We start from the raw sequence: 24,628 nt of genomic DNA, 5'->3' as shown, positions 1-24,628 counted from the left end.
GCTACCTTTGCTGTAAGATCATTAATGCATCTCTTTATTCTTCTTCACCTCAGGACTCATTTATATGCAAGTTTCTAGCTTTTCTTGCTGCGGAGTAGCATTCCTTGCATTGCTCTTGCAATATTGTTTTCAAGGAGATAAAGTGATCTGAAAATGGAGGTTTGGGAAGTGTGACCTTGTAACCATTCTCAGTGTAGTGAAAAATAGGATGTATTGTGCCTTTTTATCATTTTTAAACATTGATATTATGAATTTTCCCTATTGGCCACTTTAGCTATATAACTAGCTGTTCCTGGACTGGGAAGAAAAACTGCTACGTCCCTTGGTTCCAGCATGGTACCATACATACAATCATTCTTCAAATGGTTTATGATGCTCCTGCATCATAAATTCCTTTTGAGATGACATAATGCCTCTGGCACCTCTCTTCTTGGCTTCTTCATTCCTGCCACTCTTTGTCATACCATTTGTGTTAGCTACAAATGTCCTTCCTCTTCTGCCTTGAGTACTACATCTGTTCTTCTCAGCTACCTACATGTGCTATAGGCAGAAGCTGCTGTGCTTCCTTTAAACTGAGATCCCTCCTACCTTCTTGTTAGTCTTTTCCATCAAGTGGTTGTCACCTCCCTTCCCTGCATTCTCTGTCTTGTTGCATTCATTCTTGCTATCTGACCTTTCTCTTGATGTCCTGTTTGTCCATTTTTTTTGTTTGCAACTTCTATTGAGATTTTTATGATGAAATGTTTAAAAGCACATTAAAAATTATCATCTGCTCTTTTCCTGTTCCCACCCCATCTCTGTTTTAACATTTGGTTGCTCCCTTATCTGTGTGATTAATAAAGATTTGAAAAGCTTCCAGTTGTGGAACAAAGAAGAAATCAAAAAAGATCTTTACAGGAGTGAAGCTGTATATTTAGTGCTGTGGATCAAACGCTAGTTCTCAATTCAAAGGAACAGGTCAGGTTTATTTAAAACTTATCAAGAAGTAATAAGAACATACCAAACAAGTGAATTAATGATTTTGCTAATGCGTAAACAGCAAATTGAAAACAGTTACCTTACTCTTATCCGTTTATGCTCCAAACAATTTTGTTCTTTGTTGTTTCCCTTCCCCCAGCTCCTTATTATTTGATACTATATAATTCCTTCTTTTTGCTGTAGAGTCATGACTTCCAAACATGGAGTTGGTTAATGGGTTCAGAAGTGGTGCCTTTGGTGTTTTGCAGTTTTTCAAGAAAACTTTCTCTCCCTTGCTTGTGAATTACAAGAAAATATTTTTGTGACTGTACAAAATAAAAAAAAAAATGGATAAAAACTGTAGAGTATCTACAAGGGTGTCTGTAAAAGTATGCTTCCTCAATGACATTCCTTGTACCAGCAAGTTCTCTTGTAACAATACTAATGCTTTATATATAAAATTTATTTTTCTTGGCATGTTTTTATGATTGATTTCATATTTGTCCTTGATCCTGTAAGTGCTCTTGCACTTGCTGAATTCTTACATTTTAGGCTTAGCCTGGATTGAGTGTTCTGTTAGGTAGCATGATCATCCAGTGGAATCCTGTAACGAACAGGAGTGAATTGATTTTTGGATGCATGAAGAAAGAAATACCAGATGTGAATGAGAGGATCAAATTGTGCTGAAGTATTACGTTGCTCAGATCATTACTAGGATAGGCCCACTTCTAAAAACAAATACTTACAGGTCTGTTGGGGGCGGAGGGGGAAGTACAAGTTCTCCTGTAATAGCTGCAGATCTTGAACGCTATGCTGGATGTAGAGACTTAAGAAGATCAGGCTTTTTAGTTTATCTGTGAGAAGGTTAAAGGGTGAACTTCATCCCAGTCTATAAATACCTACATGGGCAGGAGATCTCAGAAGTGGGGCTTCAACTAGCATATACACAGCCAATATGGCAGCATATAGTGGCTGACTCAAATTCAGGCTAGAAGTAAGTTGCGTGTGTTTTTGAATTTGAGTTTTGGAGGTTTTTAGTGTTGTTTATGGTAATAACTGACTTTGGAAACCATTTATCTGCAGCTGCAGTAGATAGGTTGTCTCCCCTTTATGAAGGAGAAGCTGTAGTCAAGACAGGTTATGGATTTGCTGAAGAAGTTGAAGAATGAAATTCTGTGCATGTACAAAATAGGATGGTATTAGGCTCATATATAGAGATCAGGCTGGGTAATTATACTTGTCTGTTCAGGCCTAAAAATCTATTCATCTTCCAGTGTGGCGGTTGAATGTTTTACAGCAGTTGAATGTTGATCATTTTTGATCTAAAACAATCTTGTCTAAAAATAGCTTTTTAAAATCATATATTTATTTATTTATTCGTGCATTTTTATTTGAGTAGAACTGCTTTCTGGGAACAAATGATAATTCATTTATGAAGTTCCAGAAAACATGTGGGGGCTTTTATATTGGGGGCTTTAAGTGTGAACTAAAAGAAATGAAAGGTTTCTCTGCAACAATGCAGTTGTCTCGTAATACTGCATAATAAATGTACTTTTGGGGTAAGTAGGCTTAAATGTTCAAGGTCTCCTCAAGTTACTAAACTATGATTAATTTAAATATGGATTGTGGGTCTTGTCTATCCTGTCGAATCATAAGCAAACTTGCACAACATCTTTACTTTTTGGTTATAAGCTGTTGCTAGCCACTTGTGAAGTAATTCTGTTACTTACCACTGACTGTTTGCATGTCTTAGTCTTCTGTTGACTGCAATAGTAACAATATTTCCTTCTACCTGCAGAAAGCCACTACTCCTGTGACAAATGGAATTGTTCAAGATGAGTTTTTTGTGAGTTTGAAGATGAGTACCTACTTGGTAGCCTTCATTGTTGCAGACTTGAAAAACATCAGCAAGGAAACTAATGGGACTCTGGTATGTTTGTTACCCTCAAAGTACCCTCTCAAAAAAAAAAAAAAAAAAAAAAGCCCTCCCCCTACCCCCAAAAGCCTACATGCTATTTACATCACAAAACCCTTTTTACCATGTGTGCCAGTAGGGCTGCAATTATGCGCCTCTTTATCCTCAGAATCCTGTTAGCTACATCCAGCGTGCCCCCCCCCCCCCCCAAATGCTTTGCAGTAGGGCAATTTCAGACCAACTATAAGTCTGTATTTAGTCACTTTAATACAGTTGTTTAATTATTTTGTGTTTCGTCAGTCTAGCAGTTGGTCTTGTTTAGTCTTCGTCCTTTGCAGGGATTTGGTCTGCAGGGTCAGTGAGCAGTTCCTGCAATGTGTGCAATTACAGTAAATAAATAAATAATATGGTAATACTAAAAGAGCCTCCTTAATCTTACTTACAAGAGGTGCAAGAGTTTCATATGAGCAGTGATTTTCATGGCTGTAGCAGGAACTGCCCCTTTGTGGTGATATGTGGGAAGTGTCAGTATCTGCCTAGAAAAAGCCAGCGGGGTTAGTGCTAACAGAGCTTCAGGGGGAGAGGAAACTCTTTTCAGAAGCAGTACTGAGCATTGTTATCTTCTAGGCTAGCAAAGTGTTAGCATGGTCTGTCTAAATCTCTTTAATCTAGCATACAGAGGTAAAGATACTGGGTTTGTATCAATACACTTTCCTTCTGACTTGGACAAGTAATTCTAGTTACAGCTTAGTAAGGTGGCTTGAAGCTAGCTTGAAGAACTGCATCTCCCCCCCCCCCCCCCCCCCCCTTCTCCCCAGCCCTTGTGACTGCTATTCAGCTCTTTAATTAAACTCTTTCTTTTCTGGCAAAAGCATTTAGCCTGTCCTCTACCAGGGAGAATAGTAACAAGTGTACTAAAAGTTTCATGTTTGCAGAGAGCCTGAAGCAACTGTCTTTGTGGTATGCTCTTCTGTGTTCCTAATAGTGAGTTTAACTTGCATGGATTGTTAGCATTTTCATGTCAGTATTTTAGAAGTATTTTATGGCAGAGCAAAGCATGTAAGAGGGGAGAGGAAGACTGAATGATGTATTCTGACTGAGGGAAAGTGGTTCTTGCATATGCTCCTCCTTCATTCTGACCACTAGAAGCAATAAAAGACCAGGAGAATGACCTGGGTTTTTGAGCCTCCTAAGACTTAACCAAGCTAGGGAAGTCCAGCAGAGCTTAGAAGGCACCCAGTCCCAAGGAATCTACCAATGTATAGGAGTGCTTATCAGCTTAAGGAGAGAAAGCGTAAGAATGATCATAGCAAGTCAGGCCAAAGTCTAGGTGGTGGGATGTTCTACTGCCAACAGAAGGTAATAGGCCTGGGGAGACTGTAAGAAGAGGGCATGTTTTTCTAGAGATGTGGTCTCAACTTCCAGCAATTTGTGGCCTGTAGAGTGAAAGAATCTGAACTAACTGGTTCACATAAAATAAGCTTATTGTCATGGATGTTATAATGACAAGTTCAAACTTGGAGTGTGTAAAGTTGCTTTGTGTTTGTAATGTAATGATTTCTTTTTCCAGACCCCTAAAGATCCCAAATAGCTTTTTTTGTTTGTTTTCAAGCTTACAATTTGCAGCTGATAAGGCTTTGTACTTTCAGCAACACTGGATTAGATCTCTGCTGCTGTGTGCTTGGTTCTGAGTTGTTCAAAAGTTAAAAGGGCACCCTATCCATCTATTTGAAATGTTGTTTGTTCTGATTCATAGCCTCGCAAGAAGGGCCAAATTAAGGTTTTCTTGTCAGTGGTTTTGTTGATTTGGGTGTGTGTGTGTGTGTGTGTGTGTTAGGGCTGAAAATATAAAGGGGAACAAAAAAATTAGTCTCAACGTTTTTTTTATGTGTGAGAAGACATCCTAAATCTGGATGAACAGGGATCTTGTAACCTAATCAAAGTTCTTATTGTTGTAGCTACCTTGGCGTGAGTGGAGGGAGATTTTAAATTCTCAATTTTTTGAAAGCTTTTTACACTGAATCTAATGTAGCCCCTAGCTTAGGGGAATGGATGAACTTGACGCAAATCATTAGTTCTTGAGTGAATTTCTTGCAGGTGGTATTAGCGTTGTCATAGTGATAGCTGAAAATTACAAATAAATCAAGATTTGCAGGGAGGATCAGTTAATAACTCATGGGGTGTGGAAGGGGAAATAGATGAACTCCTGTTTGTGCAAACCCTTCTTGAGGACTGCCCTAAAGGTGTCATAAAACAGCTGATAGCCTTGTGCTGTCTTTGCTTACGTTTCTGTTAATTGGATAGTCTGTATGTTCTGTATGTAGCAAAAATCTTCAAAGACAGCTTGATAATCAGTGTTTGTAACTTATGTGTGTCCCAAAAGTGTGCCGCAGAATTTGGTCCTGTCTGTTGTGGGGAGTTCTGCCTGCTTCTTTCTTACTTGCTTCTTTCTTACTTCTAGAGCTTTTTGTGGCTGTACATTTTGAAATATTTTCTTTTCTTTTTGGACTAGGTATCCATCTATGCCATACCACAGCATCTAAACCAAGTTGGATATGCTCTAAACACATCAGTGAAGCTTCTGGAATTTTATCAAAAGTACTTTTTAATAAATTATCCTCTTGAAAAATTAGGTAAGGCGTTTCTGAACTTTCCTTTTTCAAACAACAACAAAAAAGGAAACCGTAATCAACTCTGACAAATACAGGGAAATTTTCCTGTCTTTAAAATGTGCTAAAAATATAGATAATATAAAACATCCCTGAAATAAGGCTTCCCAAAAATTATTTTAAAAATTGACTAAATGTTTGGCTGGGCATGAGTGTTAAGTGGTTCCCAAGCTGGAAAATTGTGAGCTTTTTGACCTCGTATTGTTTAGACTTGTATGTTACATCAAAGGAAGAGTTCAGTGTCCTTCTAAACATTATGTGCTTGGATAGGGAGATGCAAAACTCTCTCTGTGAGACATGTGCACCTGTCTGTTATGTGCAGCCTGACTATTCTGTGTGTCTGACTGGCAGAGTTCTTAAATGCAGTCTTCTAAGACCACTGCCTTCAGTAGTAGCAGCAACAATTGCTGGTTACTTGTGTCCATGCAAGATCTCTAGACAGGGTTTATGTAGTGCTTTAAAGTTTTTTGTTGTAGAGTATTGCTAGAGAAACATACTATAAATCTAGGGGTGGCTTCTGTATTTGAAAATGAGCCACAGGATTTAAATAACGAGTTTTTTAGGGCTTATGTAATGCAATAGGTAGACTTGAAATACAGAATTGCTTTAATTAACAATTTTCAACAATAACCATAGCCTCTTTCAAATCTTTTCCAGATCTCGTAGCTATTCCTGATTTTCAGTCAGGTGCTATGGAAAACTGGGGCTTGATCACCTTCCGAGAAACAACTCTCTTATATGACAACAAAACCTCTTCAGCAAAGGATAAAAAGCTAATAACTGCGGTGATAGCTCATGAGCTGGCCCATCAGGTATTTGATCATTGAATCGTTTAAATGCTTTTTTAAAAAATGGAGTCATCTCGCATTTTAATTACCCTCCTTGCCCTCACCGTGACTATGGTGCATGTTATATCTGTTCAGAATGCTGTATTATCTCCAGTATAAAAGGCAGAGTGCAGCTCTTTTATGATCTACATACTGAGGTGTTCATACAAAAACATTACTGTGGTTTCGACTAAACTCTTTTGGCACAAGATCCTTTATAAAGCTGAGGACGAATGGAGTGTCACTGTACTCATTTTGTTACTTCGTAGGTTTTAGTGAGAATGTATCTTATTTATGGAGAAAAAGGATTATGTTTTTGGTTTGTCATAGTGGTTCGGCAATCTAGTAACTATGGAGTGGTGGAACGATCTTTGGCTGAATGAGGGATTTGCCACTTTCATGGAGTACTTTGCCATGGAGGAGATCTTTCCAGAATTACATTCAGTAAGTGCTTAATATAACTAGATTTTTATCTTCACTAAGATCTGTTTTTTAATACTGACCACAAAGGACTGATATTTATGAACTCACACTGAAATTTACTTTGTGGACCATTTAAATTATTTCTTTTGCTTTGGCACTTTGATAACACTGAAGGTAATGTTTTTTTAATGAATTTTGGTTTTCTCTTAACACTTGTTAGTGAAGAGGTAACTAGAAATGTGCAGAAATGTCTGGAAATGTCTACGTGCAATTTTTCTTTTGTTACATAGCTAAAATATTCTCTGAAAAATAGTGGTCATTAGAAGCTGTGTCTGTGTACCAAATTATAATTTAATCTACATACTGAAAGTCCAAGCATGTTGTTGACCAAGTTTGTCAGTTTTCACTCTTCCTGGTAGACTTAGGCAGCACCAGAGATTACCAAATATGCCTGGAGTCATTCTTGTCTTGTCATCATCTTGGTACTTGCTTGCGTCTAAACCAATTTGGGATTCAGAGACTGGGGACTTGGTCTAATGACATGCTATGGTCCCACCCATGGATTCTGGTCGCTTTGAAATACACTAATAGTACAAAGCACTAATCCCACAAGCGCTTCTCTTTGTAAACGTGGTGGAAGGAAAAGGAAGCTTTTTGATATAATAACCTAATGATGATTTAAAGACTTACTCAGGAACTGAGTGACCTAACTTCTCAGGCTCTGGATAACGTGAGGGCTTCAAGCATAATCTTTCACCTCCAAGGAAAGGATATCCGCTACTGTGGGTGGTAAAGCAACTCAATCATTGAATAAAGGCAGAGAAAGGAATACTGGTGGGACTGAGGGGAGGGGGCAGTGCACAGGCTAAATTTGCCTCCTGGTATAGAGATACTTCTTTAGGAGAGGACAGTTCTCGGCTCTGCTTCCAGGACTGCTTATGCAGTTTGCATTAGAGAGTCACTAGATAAAAAACCTCTAAGTGGTGCTGCCTGTTTCCTGCGTGCTGGACTGGGCCCTGCTCAGCATCCTGGCTGCTTGTTAAGAGCTTTTCAGCATCTGGGCTCTTAATTCTGCCTAGTTACTGCATAAGGAACCTGGGCTGGTAACTTGGTTCTGTAAATTTATTTTCCAGAGCTGGGTGTTCTAAAAGCTTGTTCGTTTGGCCTGAGTTTGTTACTGTGTCGATGCCTGCCTGAAAGTGTGGTTATGTAGCCGTTCTTCTTGTTGGGCACATACATAGGGAGGGGAGGAGACAAAATTAGTCTGCTGTTTAAAAAGAACACATTAGTCATACAATGCGTGTGCTTCATTTTGAACTGCCTGGCAAGCTGCCTTCACGTACATGTAACTTCACCACACGGTGGTGCCAAAAAGTGTTTTATTAAAAGTAAAAATTCACTCGGAACTTCTGCATTCAAAGAAAATAGCTTTAAAATGTTAACTGTTTTAAAGAGCATCTTGATTGTCTTATATGCTGGCGTGTGGTGTTTTTGGGAGGTGGGTTGGGGGGTGTTCCTGTAACATGGTAAAATGTATTCCTACTCTGCAGAAACTGTACAAAGAAGTATGCGCTCAATTCTTGATGAAACGTACCATGTATTAACTTCAAATATCTTCATCCTAGAAGGAAAGACAGAAGAAACTTTGGTACTAGGATTATTAGATAAGACAGTGTTCTCATTCACACAAATATTATGCAGTCAGTAATTTCACTGTAGGCTTCACTTTTTAACGTTAAAAGAATGACGACTTTAGTATGCTTTGTAATCCTTGTCTTCCATAAATGAACTGAAAACATTTTGTGCCAAATGTGAAATTTGGCAGATTCTTGCTTGTTTATTAGCTACATTTATTTTCTCTAGTGCTCAAGATATTTTAAGCTGAGACAAGGGCTTAAGGGTCTGGGTTACTCAAGATTGAGATACCATTGCTGAAATTTGGCAGGAAGAGAGTAGATTTCACAAGTGGTACCCTGACAATACTTTTGTTGCCTCCATTGGCAGGATGGTTAGCACAGTTTTTCGAAGAGAAGAACAGATGAGCAGACTGCTGTCTTTGTCCTGCTCTTCCACTAATCTGATACAAGTTTTATTGTTCTTTTTGCCATGTATGTTCTGGCTTCTCGGATACTTGTAAATGTTTCTGTTCTAGGATGAAGATTTCCTAAATCTAATTTTCAAGGCTATGATGAAGGATTCCTTGAACTCTTCACATCCAATCTCTTCCACTGTTCAGTCTTCGGAGCAGATTGAAGAAATGTTTGATGCACTTTCTTATATAAAGGTAACTTCAAAAAAGTCTTTGGAAAGTGATTAGCCATAGTAAACATGGATGTGGGATTGTGAGTAAGTAGGCGTGTGCTGACGGTCATTTTGGGGTGGTTTACACATAGCACAAACAGTCTTGTTCCCAAGGATATTTCAATAATGTTTCTGAGCAGCTACATAATTTTTCATTAGGAAAAAAATTTATGTGCCCTAATATAATATCCTTCTGCTTGGTGCATGCCTCAGCACAAAAATAAATTACTCAAGAAAACACAAAAAGGAACACAGCAGGCAAAACAAAATGTCCAACTAGCCATATATTCTTTGATAGCAGACTGTGAGAGGTGCTTAAGAAGACAGTAACAAAAAGGCATGTATTGAAACCATCTTTCCTCTTTATAGTCCCTGTTTTTAACAATATTTTTGAGACTTCCTGAGGTGGACATTTGCATCTGGAATTTCAATTTGACAGCGTACCTAGTTATCTGCAACTTGATTATATGTATTTGCAATGTGTAGTGAGGTTTGTGCATGAAGTTTCTTTTTAAAGCTTCACTGTGCCTTACTCAGAAAAGCATGATGAGAGCAAATACTTCTGTTTGCCAAATTTTTACTTGTATTGTCTCAGTCTTTAGCTACTGTATCCTGTGCTTTTGGCAGTATTGGAGGAAAGCCTTTTCTCTCTTCTGGGTTAGCTCTCATTTTTTCATGCTGTTTATATTGTCATCTAATGGGAAACCTTGGGGACAGCAACTGCTCCCTTGAAAAGTCTAACGCTGCATCTTCCTCTGCCCTCTGCAGGGCAGCTCCCCTAGCTGTTTTGGTTTGTCTCCTCCCCTTTTTCTTGCAAGACTTAACAGCTGAACATGTTGTCTGGCATCCTTCTGTAGTCTGAGAAGCTGAATGGAGTACTTACAGTTGTGGCATGCTTCTGCTTTTCTCTTCTTCTGTTTTCTGAACTACAAGAACAGAGCTGTGTGATTTTTCAGCTTACCTTGGCTGTGAAATGGATTCGTTTTCAGTCCCTAAGCTGTATGTCAAAAGACACGACTTATTTCATGCTCCAAGGTGGTGGTGGTTGTCTCAAGTAGTTCCCTTTTTTGGGAGCCTCTGGAAGCTACAAACCTTGCATGATTGTGCTTGTAGCAATGTAACTTCAGAGATAAATTTGTCACTCTTTGATCAAAATTCTGTATAATTTCAATAGAAATATTCTAAAAGTGTTTGGGCCAGAGTTTCAGCCGATTAGTAAAACGTTACATTAGGACATTTCTACTAGTTTATTGCTGCCAAATCTTTCATAAGGGTACCTATGTGCACCTTTTGGATGGAGACATAACAACCTAGATTTTTGAGTTTAGAAGCTAACCAAAGAAGTTTTGGACTTGCAGTGTAAGAAACGAGTTTGTTTGTTTGTTTGTTTGTTTTTTATTGCTCCTCTATTTGAGAGGCTTTCATTGTGTTGTTTTTCATTCATGCATGTCATCTTTGTATTCCACTACTCTTGGCTCTTTATCTTAGCTAATACTCTTGGCAATTTGAGTGGGAAGACGCTCACAACATAGTCCCTAATCAGCTAATGGGGAGTATTACTGAATTTCACAGCTTGCTTCATTTTTACTCTACTACCAAGTGACGCAGATGGATAGGTGGTCTCTACGTTTTACTGCCCTGGAAGAGAAATTGCTATACAAAATTATTTTAGCCTGGCTGTTTTGCAAACTATCAATAGCCTTAACACTCAGGGGTGGAACAGCAATCCACCTGGTATAACAGTAGTGTTTGGGAGCATTTGACAGTAAGTACTCCTGAGAAAACCAGAAAGTAGAGCTATAGCTTAAGTATGCATTCAAGAAAGGAAAGAATGTCCATATTCTTAAAGCTTTTAGTAAGGAGTATTCATACTGTTTCATGAGTAGATGAGATTAACATTGTTCAGGTGGACTTCAGTTTGATGCAAGATGTTATGGAATTCCAAGACTTTAATTTGGAACCTGTGAAAACCATACATGCTCTCATGAAAATCTTGCCTTTAATGTCATCTTAATCCTTTCTCTAAAACATGTTTTAGTATCATAAATGTAAAGTATACCTTTAAACTTTTCAAGGACTATAGCTGCTCATCTGCATTCAGTTATACAGTGTGCAATTCTTCAGGCAATTTATTGATTAATGACTGTGGTGTAGGAGTGTTTCTGGAGAAGGACAATGGCTTTCAACTGTGCAGAAACACCTTTCTGTTTATACATTCTTGGCTACTTTGAAACTGGAACTAAAGAGAATATTCAGTATTTTGCAGAATTAGCTACTTAATATGCTTGTTTAATAAAACATGTGTGTATTTAAACACTGTCAAAATGCACTTCTTTGAATTCCAGCTTACCAATGTATCTCCCCCCCCGCCGATGGTTTTAGTTTTTTGATTTAGCTGCAAAACATATAACTATCAAACACCATGTCTCACAAGTGCAGTTCTGTACCATACAGATGATTATTGCTAATGAAATATGACAGCCAGCAGAGAGACTTCAGTAAGAAAGCAGTATATTTTAGATTATGTTAATTAGAAAAAAATTCCAAACTATTAGCTTTTTTATAGCTGTATTTGGAGCTTTTGAGATACTCAAAAATATTTTTTCCCAAAGCAACTGGCTGTTAAGATAATTTAGATGATTGGGATAAAATCTACCAGCTTCTGAGTTACTCTTGTACTGTGACAGTGCTATAGTTTGTATATACTTCAGCAAGTTCTATATCTTCCCTTTAAATTACCCTTTTTTTTTCCTTCTTCCCCTAAGGGGGCTTCACTTCTGTTGATGCTGAAGCACTACCTCACTAAGGATGTTTTCCAAGCTGGCATTGAGGTATATCTGCATAATCACAGCTATGGATCCACCAAGAGTGATGACTTGTGGGACAGCATGAACGAGGTATCCATCTTTGATATTCTGCTCTTGTTTTTCACGTGTGTGTTGTGGATTTTGATTTTTATTTCCTTGTTTGTAAAGAAAATAAGATAATACACTGCAGATAGATACTTCAGATTTTTTGCTCGTGGCAGTTCTGTGTTCCATCATACAGATATGAAGATTCCTGTGGCTTCTAGAACTCCATTCAATAGTGTCCTAAAACCTCTTGGAAGTGGGTATGCATTACCATGTCTACCATGTGGGGACATGTCAGCATCTCTAGAGTTCGGTTGTTAGTGTGTTAGGACTGGAATAAAACTACTCATCTTAAATGCAGGACCAAACTTTGCTTTTATACAAAAGCTGAATCTAAATTCCTTAGACAGTATTTACATCTTGGCATGCTCACTACTTGTGTAACTTTGTTTCGGTGATAACTTCTGTTTCAATGAGTGGAGTTGGAATTGCAGGAAAACAGACCATCAGGGACCATTGGGGGCAGCAGCTCTCAAATGGGAAGGAAGGCAAAAGGCTGTATTGGAGTAAAGTGTGTGTTCTAGTCTCCCTTATGCCAATTAAATCATTAGTATTATCATGGATGAAGACCTTTGGTTTCCTTTTGGGTTGTTTTCCCTATTTATTGTAATAGTAAAAATCTATGATACTGAACAATTTGACTGGATCTTCTTCCTTTTGTTCATATTATTTAGGTCAAAACTGAATGTGTTTGAAAATTTCAGTCATAAAAACAGCCTTTTCTTTGATCATAGATTTTGCCGTCTGTAGAGCACAATTCATAATCCATTTTTTAAGTCTTGCCTTCCCACAGAAGTTGGAAGAAGTCGTAATTGGAGGGGAGGTGAGAAACTTGCAGCAGCATTAAAAGAAAAATCTATAACACAGCAAATAAGCTTTCTGTCTACCTCATCTGGAAGGAAGGAGAGTAAAATAATTCTCATGTGTTTTGTCCTGCTTTCATTGGAGCCAGGAGCTGCTGTGGTGTTAAGATACGTCAATAAAATCAATTATTACTGTGGTAAAAATATAAACCTGTCATTTCTAACAGAATTAGTTTGATTATCTGACTCAGGAAATTTTCTATTTTTGAATGAAATTATTTCAGTGGCACTAACCCCAAATTTACTCATCTGGAGCTAGGCTTTATATAGATTAGAAACAAATCTTTCTGCATGTCTTTGTGGCTCAAAATTTTAACACAGAAAGACTGAGATGTAAAACAGGCAAGTAGACTAGATGCAAGTATCAGACTTGATTAGTTTCATTGCCTCTTAACGTTCCTCTCATCATCTTTTAGTATTATTTTTATTTCTTGGCTGATTGGCATTGACCTGGTAGAGTTCCTGGTGGTTTCAAAATATACTGGGAAGGAAAGAAAAAGATAATGATAAAGGAAAGTGAGAGTGAAACCATTCAGTACGTCTTGGGCAATTTATAAAGAGATTACATAATGTAGTTGCCTGTGATAACAAGAGTCTCATTTCGGTGACCGGTGCTATATATTGGAGGTGGTCAGAGGAAGAGGATTTTGCCAAATTCCAAAAACTTGTAGTTTTCAAACCTCTATAAATTTTAAGCTTTTAAAGAGAATTGCTTCCCTGGAATTGAAAACCCTGTTTAAGGTTGGGTGGGGTTTTTGTTTTTTTGTTTTGTTCTGTGTGTGTGTGTGTGTGTGTGTGTGTGTGTGTGTGTGTACGCGCGTGCGCGCACGCACATGCTTTGTGTGTGTTGTTCTCTGTGTAAATACTGTAGTCCTTTACCAGGAAGGTAAAACATACATTATTGTAGGTTTGGACAGAGAACTTGAATTCAATTCAGTGGGCAACAAGATGCTGATGAGGGCAACTAGAGAAGGACGTGGGGTGGGTTGGTACAAAAGTATATGTAACTTGAATAACGATATGTTAATTTCCTTATGTTTGTGTTACCTCCACCTAAAATGCATGTTTTGTAAGTAAAAGGGCATACTGCCTTTTGAAGGTCAGATGATCATCTCTGCTAGTAAAGTGACAAAGATGTATAGACATTATAAAGTACATGCCCATCAGTATGGATGTGGTTGCACAAATGCTTACTAAAGGATTAGAGGGAGGTTGGGGGTTAAGCTATATAAAGGCTGGTAAGTGGGATGAAAAAAAAAACCAATTAATATGAGAGAGTATTTCATACGAAGAAGTTTAACTCTTTCTTGTAAAACATCTTCATTTCAATTCAATTTCTAATGTTCGTAATAGAATAAATAATATCCTCTAACCTGAAACAGCCAGGTACTACCAACAGAGAAAGAGAAAAGGGTGGCAGGGGAATGTACACTTAACATGACTTTCTCTTCTGTAATGGTCTCGGCTCTATTTTTGCAATATATCAGTTTTACATAACTGATATTTTCATATTTCTCTTTCCACTGCTTGGCTGGGATTCCTTCTACTTAAGAAAACCAAATTTACAAGCTCAGTGTCAAAGTGACTCTCTACAGGTGCTAAATCCTTCTACTACTTACCTGACGAGCTAAGGAGGGAGGTTTAAAAGTAGTTATTCTTTATTTGCCACCTTCTTATTATGGAGAATGATTTTTTTTTTCTTTTTAATATATAGATTACCAATGGAACACTAGATGTAAAAAAGTTAATGAAAACATGGATTCTGCATAAAGGATTTCCTTTAGTGACTGTTGTTCGAAAAGGAAAGAACATCTCAGTACAACAGGAGAAATTTTTGTATCGTGTGGAGCCAGAAAATTGGACATCAGATGCAAGGTTATTACCTCCTTACTACTTCCTATCCATTAAAATCTATCTGCAGATTTGTATATCTTTCCCATTTGTGTTCAGGAGGTCTAGTATTTTCTCTGAAGGTAGGCAGTAATAAAGAGAACGTTGCACAGAAACACAAAGATCTAATATCTGCCTTGAAAAATAACTGATGATCCTGGTCAGTTTCTACCTGGGCAATTAGTAAAATTCTGTCTTGCCTCATAAATTAAATTTATTTACATGCTTTCCTGAAGCTTTTAAATTTGACATGATGAGTTGCAGTAAGTAGTAGAATGAATTGTTCAGCTTTCTTAATATCAAAAGGTGAATCTCTCGGGTAAAGTTTTTTCTTTTGATTTCAGGAAGTTTTGTGTAGTTAATTGGAAGCCAAAAGCAGAGTGAGTTGAAGTTACAGTTGCAATGGGAAATGCTCTGAAGAAAGAAATAGCATATGACCTATATTAGAGCCTCTGCTTCTTTCTATCCATATTAAGTGTGCACTTTGGGCCTTGTTGGAAGAGTATACAAGGCAGAATCAAAGCTTTTTTGATTTAATGTTTTTAAAATAGCACACATGCATGACATTAGCTAAATATGAGAGGGGTAGTGTCCACTGTACCAAAGAATAAAGGGAAGTAGTTAGATAAATGCTGAAGAAGCAAAGGTGAGGCAGTTGATGACAATTGCAGAACTGAATTTACTGCAGATGGGCCTAATATCATGAAACTTAACTGTTTTGTAGCAAACCGAAGTATGTAAGTTTGAGTCCTTTGAGATATTAATTATTTTAGAGATTAATTAGTTATATTAGAGATATTTTTATTTAGCTGTTTGAAACCTTCATGGGAACTGAAATCTTAATGGGAACTGAGTCACTTGTATCATCTTACAGAATCAGGCCTGAAAGGAATTTCCCTCTTGAAATGCTGGAAGTTACAGGGCTTTGTTTTAAATTTGTTGTGGGGAAAAGGGAAAGCGATGTGTGGCTGAAAGGTTAGGGAAGAAAAGGAGGATTGTTAGGCTTAATTATTCTTTTGTTTCTAATGGATGTCATTTTGGGGAGTGTGAAATCTTTTGAAGAAGAGTGCTCCATGCGAGTCATTCACAGACGAGGTCCATGTCAAAACTGGAATGCATATGTATAATTTGATTGATCTCTGTCAAAATTATATTTTTTCTTAATAGTCAAATTCTTATCATTACAAGACAAGCTAGCATTTAGTCTTCTAGCTAGCAGTTTGCTTGAGTCTGGCTTGATGCAATCAATCAATTATGGTTTCTATTAGCATGATTTGGAATTTTAGTTGTGTACTTGAATCAACATAAATGATAAAATAAAAAAGAACCCTGTAAAACTTCAACCAGGCAAAACATTGGATTGAGGCAGAAAGAATATTGGCTGAATATCTTACACAACCAGAGCCTTCCTGTCCATGTGACTTCAGACAAGCTACTTAGAATGTTGGCACTGAGGAAGAAGTACTGGGAAATTCTTCTACCTCCCAAAGATGGTGGGAATAAAAAAAAAAAAAATTGTTGCACGTTTCACTTATATATTTTAATGATGTGAGTTTAGTATATACTTTGTCATGTTACATATGATGTATGTACACAGTCAATACATATGTAATAGTTCTAGTGCTATTGATATATTAAAATGCTTAAACAGGGGGAAAAAAATAACAAGACAAGTATTAAGCTCTATATAATATGTCAGTAAACATTTGCTTTCCTTTGCAGTTATCTGTGGCATATTCCTCTCACCTATGTGACTAATAACTGCAACTTTACCCATTGTACTAATGCATATTTACTGGACCAAAAGTCAGGTATGTGACTCAAAAGTAACTTGCTTTTTATAGTTTACTTATCTTTCTCAGCACACACTTAGTATATGAAGGCAAGGACATATATAGTACAAAATAATTTCAGAGATTGTAACAGAACAATGCATCTTAATTACTGTGGTAAGCTTGGCAGCTGTAGACTTTCCGTATATGTGTAAGGCCAAAGCTGTTGGTGGTGTCATCAAACATCGTCAGGCAGCTGAGTGCCCGTAGCATCTTATGTACAAGTAAGTGGCAGTAACTGGGACAGAAGCACCAGTCTAGAATTCATGGGAGCCTCTACTCTTTGCAGTGTGACAGATTGTGTGTGCGTATTGAGAAGCCTGTCCTTTGGAGAGTGGGCAGGGGGAGAGTTGCTCAGCTAGTGTACTGAAATGTGAGGAACTCATTTTACGCTCTGATGTGTACTTTGTTTAATACTGTAAGAAAACATTTAATCTGGAGTAGATTTAAGTTTTTGAGAATGCTGTTGTAGAACTTGAAACTCCTAGATCTTTTTCATGTAAACTGTGGTTTTTCTGCAGTATCCAATTTGAATCCTAAACAGCTAATCTGTGTGGGTTTTTGATTTGGTCCTGTTTCTTCTCTTCCCAAATCGGTTAGTTACTATACAGTTTTACTCAATGTTGTGCTAAAATCATGTTGACCATCTATATTGGACTCACTGACATCAGTAGGTCTTTGGTGTTTTATTAGAGCTGATGATCTGACTCACTGTCATACATCTGCTGCTGTATCTTTGTCTCCCCAGTTAAATTTACTATTCAGTGCATTTAACTGACACAATTATATCTAATTCATAAACATATCTGCCACATCTGCTGTTCGAAATAAAACTATACAAAATTAAAATCAAATGCTTAGTGCCGAACTTGAGGTTTTTACTGTTTGCTGAGTTCACAAGCTTCTAGCCCTCTGAAATGGCTTTGGAAGCACTACAATTAAAGTAAATCAATGTCAAAACGATATAAAATGACATTCTTTTACAAAGTCTTCAAATTATTCTTGGCCTTTGTCATTTGAGCTGAAGATTTAGAAAGACTTTTTACGGATTATCAGAATGGAAAAACAGAGCTGTTTAGTTGTATGAGTTCTTGACTTTACTAAAACTAATAGGTAAGTAACCTGATTTCTTTAGTGGTGTTTGACCTATAAACAGCTCTGCTGGTGGTCTTGTTTGTATGTTAATTTGGCACTAACTGCAGGAACTTGAGTGTGGAGGATACCAGAATAGGAGAGGTGTACAGAAGACAGTTTGGAGTGGAATAGGATTGCTGGAATATTTATTAAACCTTAATGACATTGCAGGAGCTACAGATTGACATTTTTTGATAGTAATTATATAATCAACTGAAATGAAGAATTTTGTTTCCTTTATCTCAAAGCTGCTTTTCTTGCATTTGATTGTCTTTGGAACTAGAACGTGGCCTTTCATTCACTTAATGTCATCCCAGTTTCTCTGTCATGTGTCAGTGTTTGAATATTAAATATTCATAGCCAGGTAAGCCAGTTTATACATGCAAGTGTCACAGGGTATTCACATGTTGCTATATTAAGTTTAATTGCTGTAATCTACCTAGGTAGACTGTCTCATGCAGTCAAAATACTGTTGTTACTGTGAATGTCTGTAAATGTTTTGAGTACATGTGTGCGAAGACATGCAAATATATATATGCACACACATGCACGAAGTCAGACAGTATTTTGTAAGTTTATAACTGAAGAACTGTATCTTAAGCCTTTGCACAAATGCAGCAGTGGTATCAAATTCTAAACATCATAGAATTTCATCAAGAAACAATTAAAATGAAAGTAGGTGTGGAAGTCTCACATAAGTTTTGTTCTATAGAGATTTTTGTTTCAAAATAGTACTAATTTAAGAAAAAAGGTATACATTATTTCAGTAATAAATGAAATTAAAATTGGTTTTGAAGTACAGTGCAGCATAGCAAAAGGTACATACTGTTCCACTTCACTATGCTGCTTAGTCACTAAATTAATTATTAAGAGCCCCAATACCTGAGTCCTAAAAGCTTTGAAAAATACTGGGTCTAGATGAAATCTAATCAGTTTTACTAACTCTAAGATGCCAAGGGTCTTCTAGAGGTGGGAAGAGCACAGTCTTCTTCATGAGACTTCATAGCTGAAGCCTAATTTTGAATTACAACAAGCCTAAATGTTTAGAAATCTTGTATTCAGTCAACCAAAACACCTTTTTCTTTTTTTTAACTGATCTCCATACTTTCACAATGTTTCTTAATTTGTATTTTTATTTGGTATTCTTTAAAAAGTGAACACTGAAACAAGATTTTTATAATTTTCTTTCAGAACTCTATAGGCTTTTTTCTTCAAAGTAACTTTTTTCCCCTGCCTGAATGATTCCATAGAGTGGTAGCGCATCTTGATGAATCTGAATATTCTAATGGGAAATGGCTCCATCGGTGGTTGTGAGCGTAGTCAGTCTGTCAGTCTCTCTCCTTTTTTCTTTTTTCTCTTTTTTCTTTTTTTTTCTTTTCTTTCATCAGTTCTAGCCTATTTTGGGGTTCCTACACTTTTCCTGAAACTTGTCTGGAACATGAGATATGGCTATCTTAAATGCTCTTAATCCTGAGACTGAGATGCACCTGTGTTCTTACTCTGACAGTCTTCTGATCGAGTTCATTAGGAGGCAACAGGATAGGTAGCAGTGAACACAAGTTTTTCGCTGATGGCGATTAGATCTTAACACACCTACTGGTGCCCTGCTTTTCACAAGGAACAGCTCTTATGACAACAGTTGTAAATAGTCGCCAATGTTGTCACCAAATCTGCATATATACTTCCATCACATAGGTGAGTGAGTTTGCCATGTAATTGATGCATGTTTCCTTATGTGATAGAGGAAGGCTTTTGAGCCCTTGAAAGAGTAAACCACTGCCCACCAAAACATTCATTCAGCTCTTTACTCTTTCCTCATCCATACCTGAATAACAATTGGGAAAGAGAATGACAATGAGTAGGCAAAAGATGTTCCGGTGAGTCATTTCTTGCTGTTCTTGGACTGAAACAAAATACTTGTCCTGAGGCTTCCTTGCTGTTGGACTGTTGATGTGTCATCTAAGGTTTGTCAGTGTTTTGTATTGGACAGAGTTCCTGTCCTCTGTCTGTATGTGCTGATGGCTCTTATCTCACAATTAAACTCATTCTCTTTGCCATAAAATCTAGTGGCACATTCTAGCCCTTTACCTTAGTATCGTATACATCATCTCTAGGATCTTAATAAGGCAGCAGCTGAAGGCTAGATAGTTTTGCAACTTAAATAACTTCTTAGTGAGAGTCCTTCACTCAGACTTTGACCATTTTTCTTGAAGAAGGCTTTGTCTGAAGAAGTACACAGCAGGCCACTTACGGACAACATCAGACTTGTGTTCAGCATTTCTAAATGGGAGTTAGCTCATAGCTTGATAATGCTACAATAATCCTGCATTCTTTATTGACTTTCTGTGATATGATCGTATCTTTTCACCCCGTGGGTATTGTAACCCTCAGAAATCTAGGTCACTCAAATAACGTTAAATGTCTAGATTTTTATGCCCCTTTGGAAGGGTGACACTTAAGACAGTGTGTGCATATTTAGTATGAAAGCTTCTGCTTAGGAATTTACTTCTTACTAGTAATTCAGAATTCTTTATAGCTTGCTTGTTCCTGCCCTTTCCTGCCACTTACCTCTTTAGTCTGAAAGCATGCTTTCATTTTGAAGCTTTCATAGTTTAGCCTTTCTCTGAATCACCTGCCATATTACTCAGTGAAGTCTCACATATGTGAGAAGCTTAGCTGTACTGAATAAACTACAGTGTGTAATTGCCTTGTATGACTCAGGTGGTAGCTGAGTTGGTTCTTGAACTGTCTTTTGTGATTGCTGCCATACTTTAAGTAAGAAAACCTAAGTAACCTGGGTTTCTGCTGAAACATAGTGCCAGTCAATGGGAAATAGGTGCTCTGGTTTCGTTGAAGTTAACTATTGTGATGGAAAACTTGCTGAGAATATAGCCATCAGTGTTTAAAAATATGCTGTTGCCATATTGCAAGTGCCTTCCAATTAAAACTAACACATCAATAAAAAGTAGTGGAAACTGTTTTGTTTTGTTTTTCTTGTTTTTATTTCCCCTTCCTTCATCTAAAAATCACAGTGGCAAAATCAAGTTACTTAGCATACTTCCGCAGTAGTATCCGATTAGCTAGGTTTGCCTTTTGTCTAATTGTTTTTGGTGTTAGGTTCTCTGGTAGGATACAAAATAAGTGGCACGCCATGGCTGTAGCATAATGCTGCTCATTTTATTCACTATCTTGTCATGCCTGAAGTTTGATTTGTCATGTTGAAATATTAACCTTGATCTCTAGAGTAATAAGCTGTGGCCCATTTATCCCGTGCAGTCATCATGAACTAAAACTACTCTGTCCTCAGTTTCTAGGTAGCAGAGGCTCACCTATTATAATTGTTCACTGTATTGTGGCCACAAGGCATATATGTGCCTTATTTGGTTATATTCCTCTGTTGTATTTTAGAGTGCATAGATGCAGCTAGGAGCACGTTGTGATACTGTTCATTTGGTCAGATTCAACATTGAAGGAGCAAGAAGTATAAGCCAGAATTTTGGAGCCTTCACATGGAACAACGTGGCCTTTCCTTCCTCATAGCAAGGGAAACTGTTGCCATAGTGGGTGGAAAAGGATTTCTTGACTCTCCGGACTCGGTCGTCTTTAGAGATTTGAAATTGAAAGAAGAGATAGTGTATGTTCGTGTCTGCTGCTAACTGGTTCTCTCTCTGTTAGCTGTCATTGAACTTCCAGAAGAGGTGGAATGGATAAAATTCAATGTGGAAATGAGTGGTTATTACATAGTACACTACACTGAAGACTGGAAAACGCTGATTGATCTGCTGAAAAGAAATCACACTGCGCTGAGCGCTAAAGATAGAGCCAATCTGATCAACAATATCTTCAGCCTTGCAGGGTAAGACTTTTGTATTGAAAAACATAGTTCAAGTTCACAATGTTCAAGTTTTTTCAAGGTCAAGATCAGGCTTAGGTTCTGGAGAAGACTACTTCAGGAAGCTTTAATTCAGTCTTCCTTAGCCTATTGAAACTGCTCCCTATACAGTAAAAGTAATTTTTAAGTTATTTCACTGATGCATCTGTATCAATGTTAGATGTTATCTCCCTGTTCTTAATAGCAGCATCCGTTTCTTTGCATCACAAAGAGCATGTGGTAGTTTCTGTTGCTGGAAGGCGGTATCTGGTATACTAATCTGGCCTAGTATACTACTCTTCTGTACTCTATCTGCGAGTCCCATCTTAAAGAAATAGGCTATTTTCCTCTAAAACTTTTACTGACTCCCTCTCTTGTCTCTCAGCATTGGCTCCACAACCCAGGTAAAGTTGAATATTCTGGATGGGCCTCTTCAGTCACTGCTTCCTGATTATCTGTATCTGATTATCCTGATTTATGCTATCATAAATATTTTTTCAGTCATCTTTTTTGTAACTTAGTTACCACTGACTGAGGCATATTAGTGGCCATTGTTGCTATCTTCATATTAACACAAGAATATGAGGATGTCTGTGTCTAAACTGTTTCTTATGTTACTCCCTCTACTTACCTATTCTTCTCTTAATGTAACTGAGAATATTATAACTTGTGTAAGATAAGTAGTATCTCTTCTGATCTTGTTTCAGGGAGCACTCTTGTTCCCGAACCCATTTTAATTGTTTGTGCTTGTTAACCTTATAGTCTAGGAAAAGTGTCTCTGGAAAAGGCCTTTGAGCTGATCGATTACCTTGAGAAAGAGAGCAGCACTGCACCACTCACTCAAGCTTTATTTCAGATGAGTCTTATTTACAACCTCTTAGAAAAGAAGGGTGAACAACAACTGGCAGCGCGAGTAATGGTATGTCTTAGTTTTTTGGTAGATTGTTGTTTGAAATAATTCACTGTAATTTTCATTAACAGTTAAATTATCTGCTTCAGTGTTGGTTGTTGAACAAATTATTCAGTAATCTGGTTAAGTTGGATGTGGATTTTAGATTGTTGCCAGTCTTGCCTGTTTTTGTTGAGTAGTAACGGTCTCTTATTGAGATGCTAAATTTTCTGGATTGACTTTTGTTTTTGTTCAGGGTTTTGTAGGAACTGTAATGCAGTAGGAACCTAGTGGTGACTTGGTAATTACTACAGTGGATATAAAGGTCAATGTCGCACGGACATAATTAATCAAAAGCCGTGACATTTTCAAGTACAGAGAAGAGGAGAAAATAGCTCCTTCTGTGTTATTTCAGAAACTCATTAAAGTGGCTGGAGTTTGTAGAGCTAGTTACTTTGTGTAGACACAATACAAACCTCCCGACCCTCTATCTTCCGTAAAAACTAGAAGTGCGTGAATGGTTGTCATTGTCACATGGCAGTTGGGGAAATAGATTAACATCCAGTGCTGCAGTCTTAGGAATGAAATAAACATTATAGGCTCAGGTCTTGCTGTGAAAATCTCTTTCATTTTCTATTCTGCCTGGTTATTTTGAAGACTTCTTTCCATATTCATCCTTGGGTTTAAAAGGTGCTTGTTGCTTTATATTGTAGAACATCAGCAAAGGGATTTAGTCTTGAATGAAAATTTTTTAAATGCCCAGATAAAATAGTGGATATTCTTGTTTATATTCTAGGTAAGGGTGAAATAGAAGTGCTTAAGGAAACTTAGGAAAGAACCAAAAAGCTACAAATTACATGCTGTGAGAAGTAGTGCATGCTGTGTTTTGTCTGCAGTGTGTATTAGATTATAATAGTTGAAGTTAAATTGGCTAAACACAGCCCCTAATGTAAAGCTCATACTAGCAGCCACATTAGTGAGTCTCAGCTGAGATGTGGTAGCTGACAGGGCACCTTGTTGTGTTTATGGCAAGCTACAAAGCTACAACCATGAGTGGTGGGCGCCCCATAGATTAAGGACTTGTGGACAAGTAGGTATGTTTGCTCAGAAAACACTTACTGCCTCTCTTCAGCATGTCATAGAGGCTATGCTTAAAGTTGAGTTCAACTACTACAGTCTTTCTATGAACAGTAGGTCAAGGAGTAGTCTTCAGTTTACATGTGCAACTCAAGGCATTGACCTGGCATATCTTTCAGGTGTATGTGGTGTCCGACATTTATGTAGGCAGTAAGATACGGTGTATGTTAATTGGAATAGGAAGATGAAAATCTATTATGTTGAATTTCCACAGTTTTAAAACTTCCAGGTTTTTTTGCTTATTTTGTATATGGAAAATTCTCTTGAAGAATTAGATTCTTATCCTGTTGCTAATTGTTTTTCCTCCTTTAGCATAGAATAGAAAGTCTGCTTGGAAATAAAATTGATCAACAAACTTGGACTGATGATGGGACCCTGTCCGAACGAGAGCTGCGGTCAACACTGCTGGCTTTTGCCTGCACTCATGATATGAGAAACTGTAGAACGACTGCCACTGAGATGTTTAAGAAGTGGATGAGTTCTAATGGCACAATGAGGTACCATAAAAATTAGCCTGATGTTATTTTTATCTGTCTATTTTTCTGTTGCCTCCCATGTTTTGAACAAAGATCTGCATATTGATAGAGCGCTTCATTCTGTGTCTTTTACTGTTCCTCATCTAAAAGCAATTGCTATTTCAAGATGAGAGGGGAAAACTGTACTAGAATTTAAAACGCTGTCTGCAGTCCTGTTGACTGTGACTGCAAGACCAGCCACAAATTGCTTCCATCTGCATTTCCTAAGCTGCATGCTCAAGGAGAATTACTTAGTAGCAGCATCAAAGTTAACCTTTTTATCTTGCAGAACTCGTTCTGCTCTGGATTCACGTGGATATTGTGCCACAGAAAATGACTCGGATTCTTGTACCATTTACTGTGCTTTCATGTGACTAATGTAATTTGCTTTTTCCAAGTGAGTTAAAATACTAGAATGGCATGAATTCCTGTGTCAAGTAAGCAAACTTACTGTTGCTACAGAGTTAAATTGCTTTGATGAGAGGCATCTCTT

General features: G+C 37.5%; 1 protein-coding gene across 2 annotated transcripts in view; it reads left to right on the top strand.

Moving 5' to 3' along the window:
- Positions 1–24,628, top strand: part of LOC135324991 (leucyl-cystinyl aminopeptidase-like) — a 68,338-nt gene that overhangs the window by 35,229 nt on the left and 8,481 nt on the right. For both annotated transcript variants that reach the window (XM_064502233.1, XM_064502234.1), the window contains 11 exons: positions 2,756–2,887; positions 5,385–5,505; positions 6,199–6,353; positions 6,699–6,812; positions 8,944–9,075; positions 11,858–11,989; positions 14,582–14,742; positions 16,480–16,568; positions 21,399–21,579; positions 22,357–22,513; positions 23,933–24,117. In XM_064502233.1, the coding sequence (XP_064358303.1) occupies positions 2,756–2,887; positions 5,385–5,505; positions 6,199–6,353; positions 6,699–6,812; positions 8,944–9,075; positions 11,858–11,989; positions 14,582–14,742; positions 16,480–16,568; positions 21,399–21,579; positions 22,357–22,513; positions 23,933–24,117 (1,559 nt within the window). The remainder of the gene's footprint in view (positions 1–2,755; positions 2,888–5,384; positions 5,506–6,198; positions 6,354–6,698; positions 6,813–8,943; positions 9,076–11,857; positions 11,990–14,581; positions 14,743–16,479; positions 16,569–21,398; positions 21,580–22,356; positions 22,514–23,932; positions 24,118–24,628) is intronic.

This window comes from Dromaius novaehollandiae, chromosome Z (genome assembly GCF_036370855.1).
Source record: "Dromaius novaehollandiae isolate bDroNov1 chromosome Z, bDroNov1.hap1, whole genome shotgun sequence".
Lineage (NCBI taxonomy): Eukaryota > Metazoa > Chordata > Aves > Casuariiformes > Dromaiidae > Dromaius > Dromaius novaehollandiae.
The sequence above is the reverse complement of the archived record's forward strand: the minus strand, read 5'-3'. Positions and strand labels throughout refer to the sequence as shown.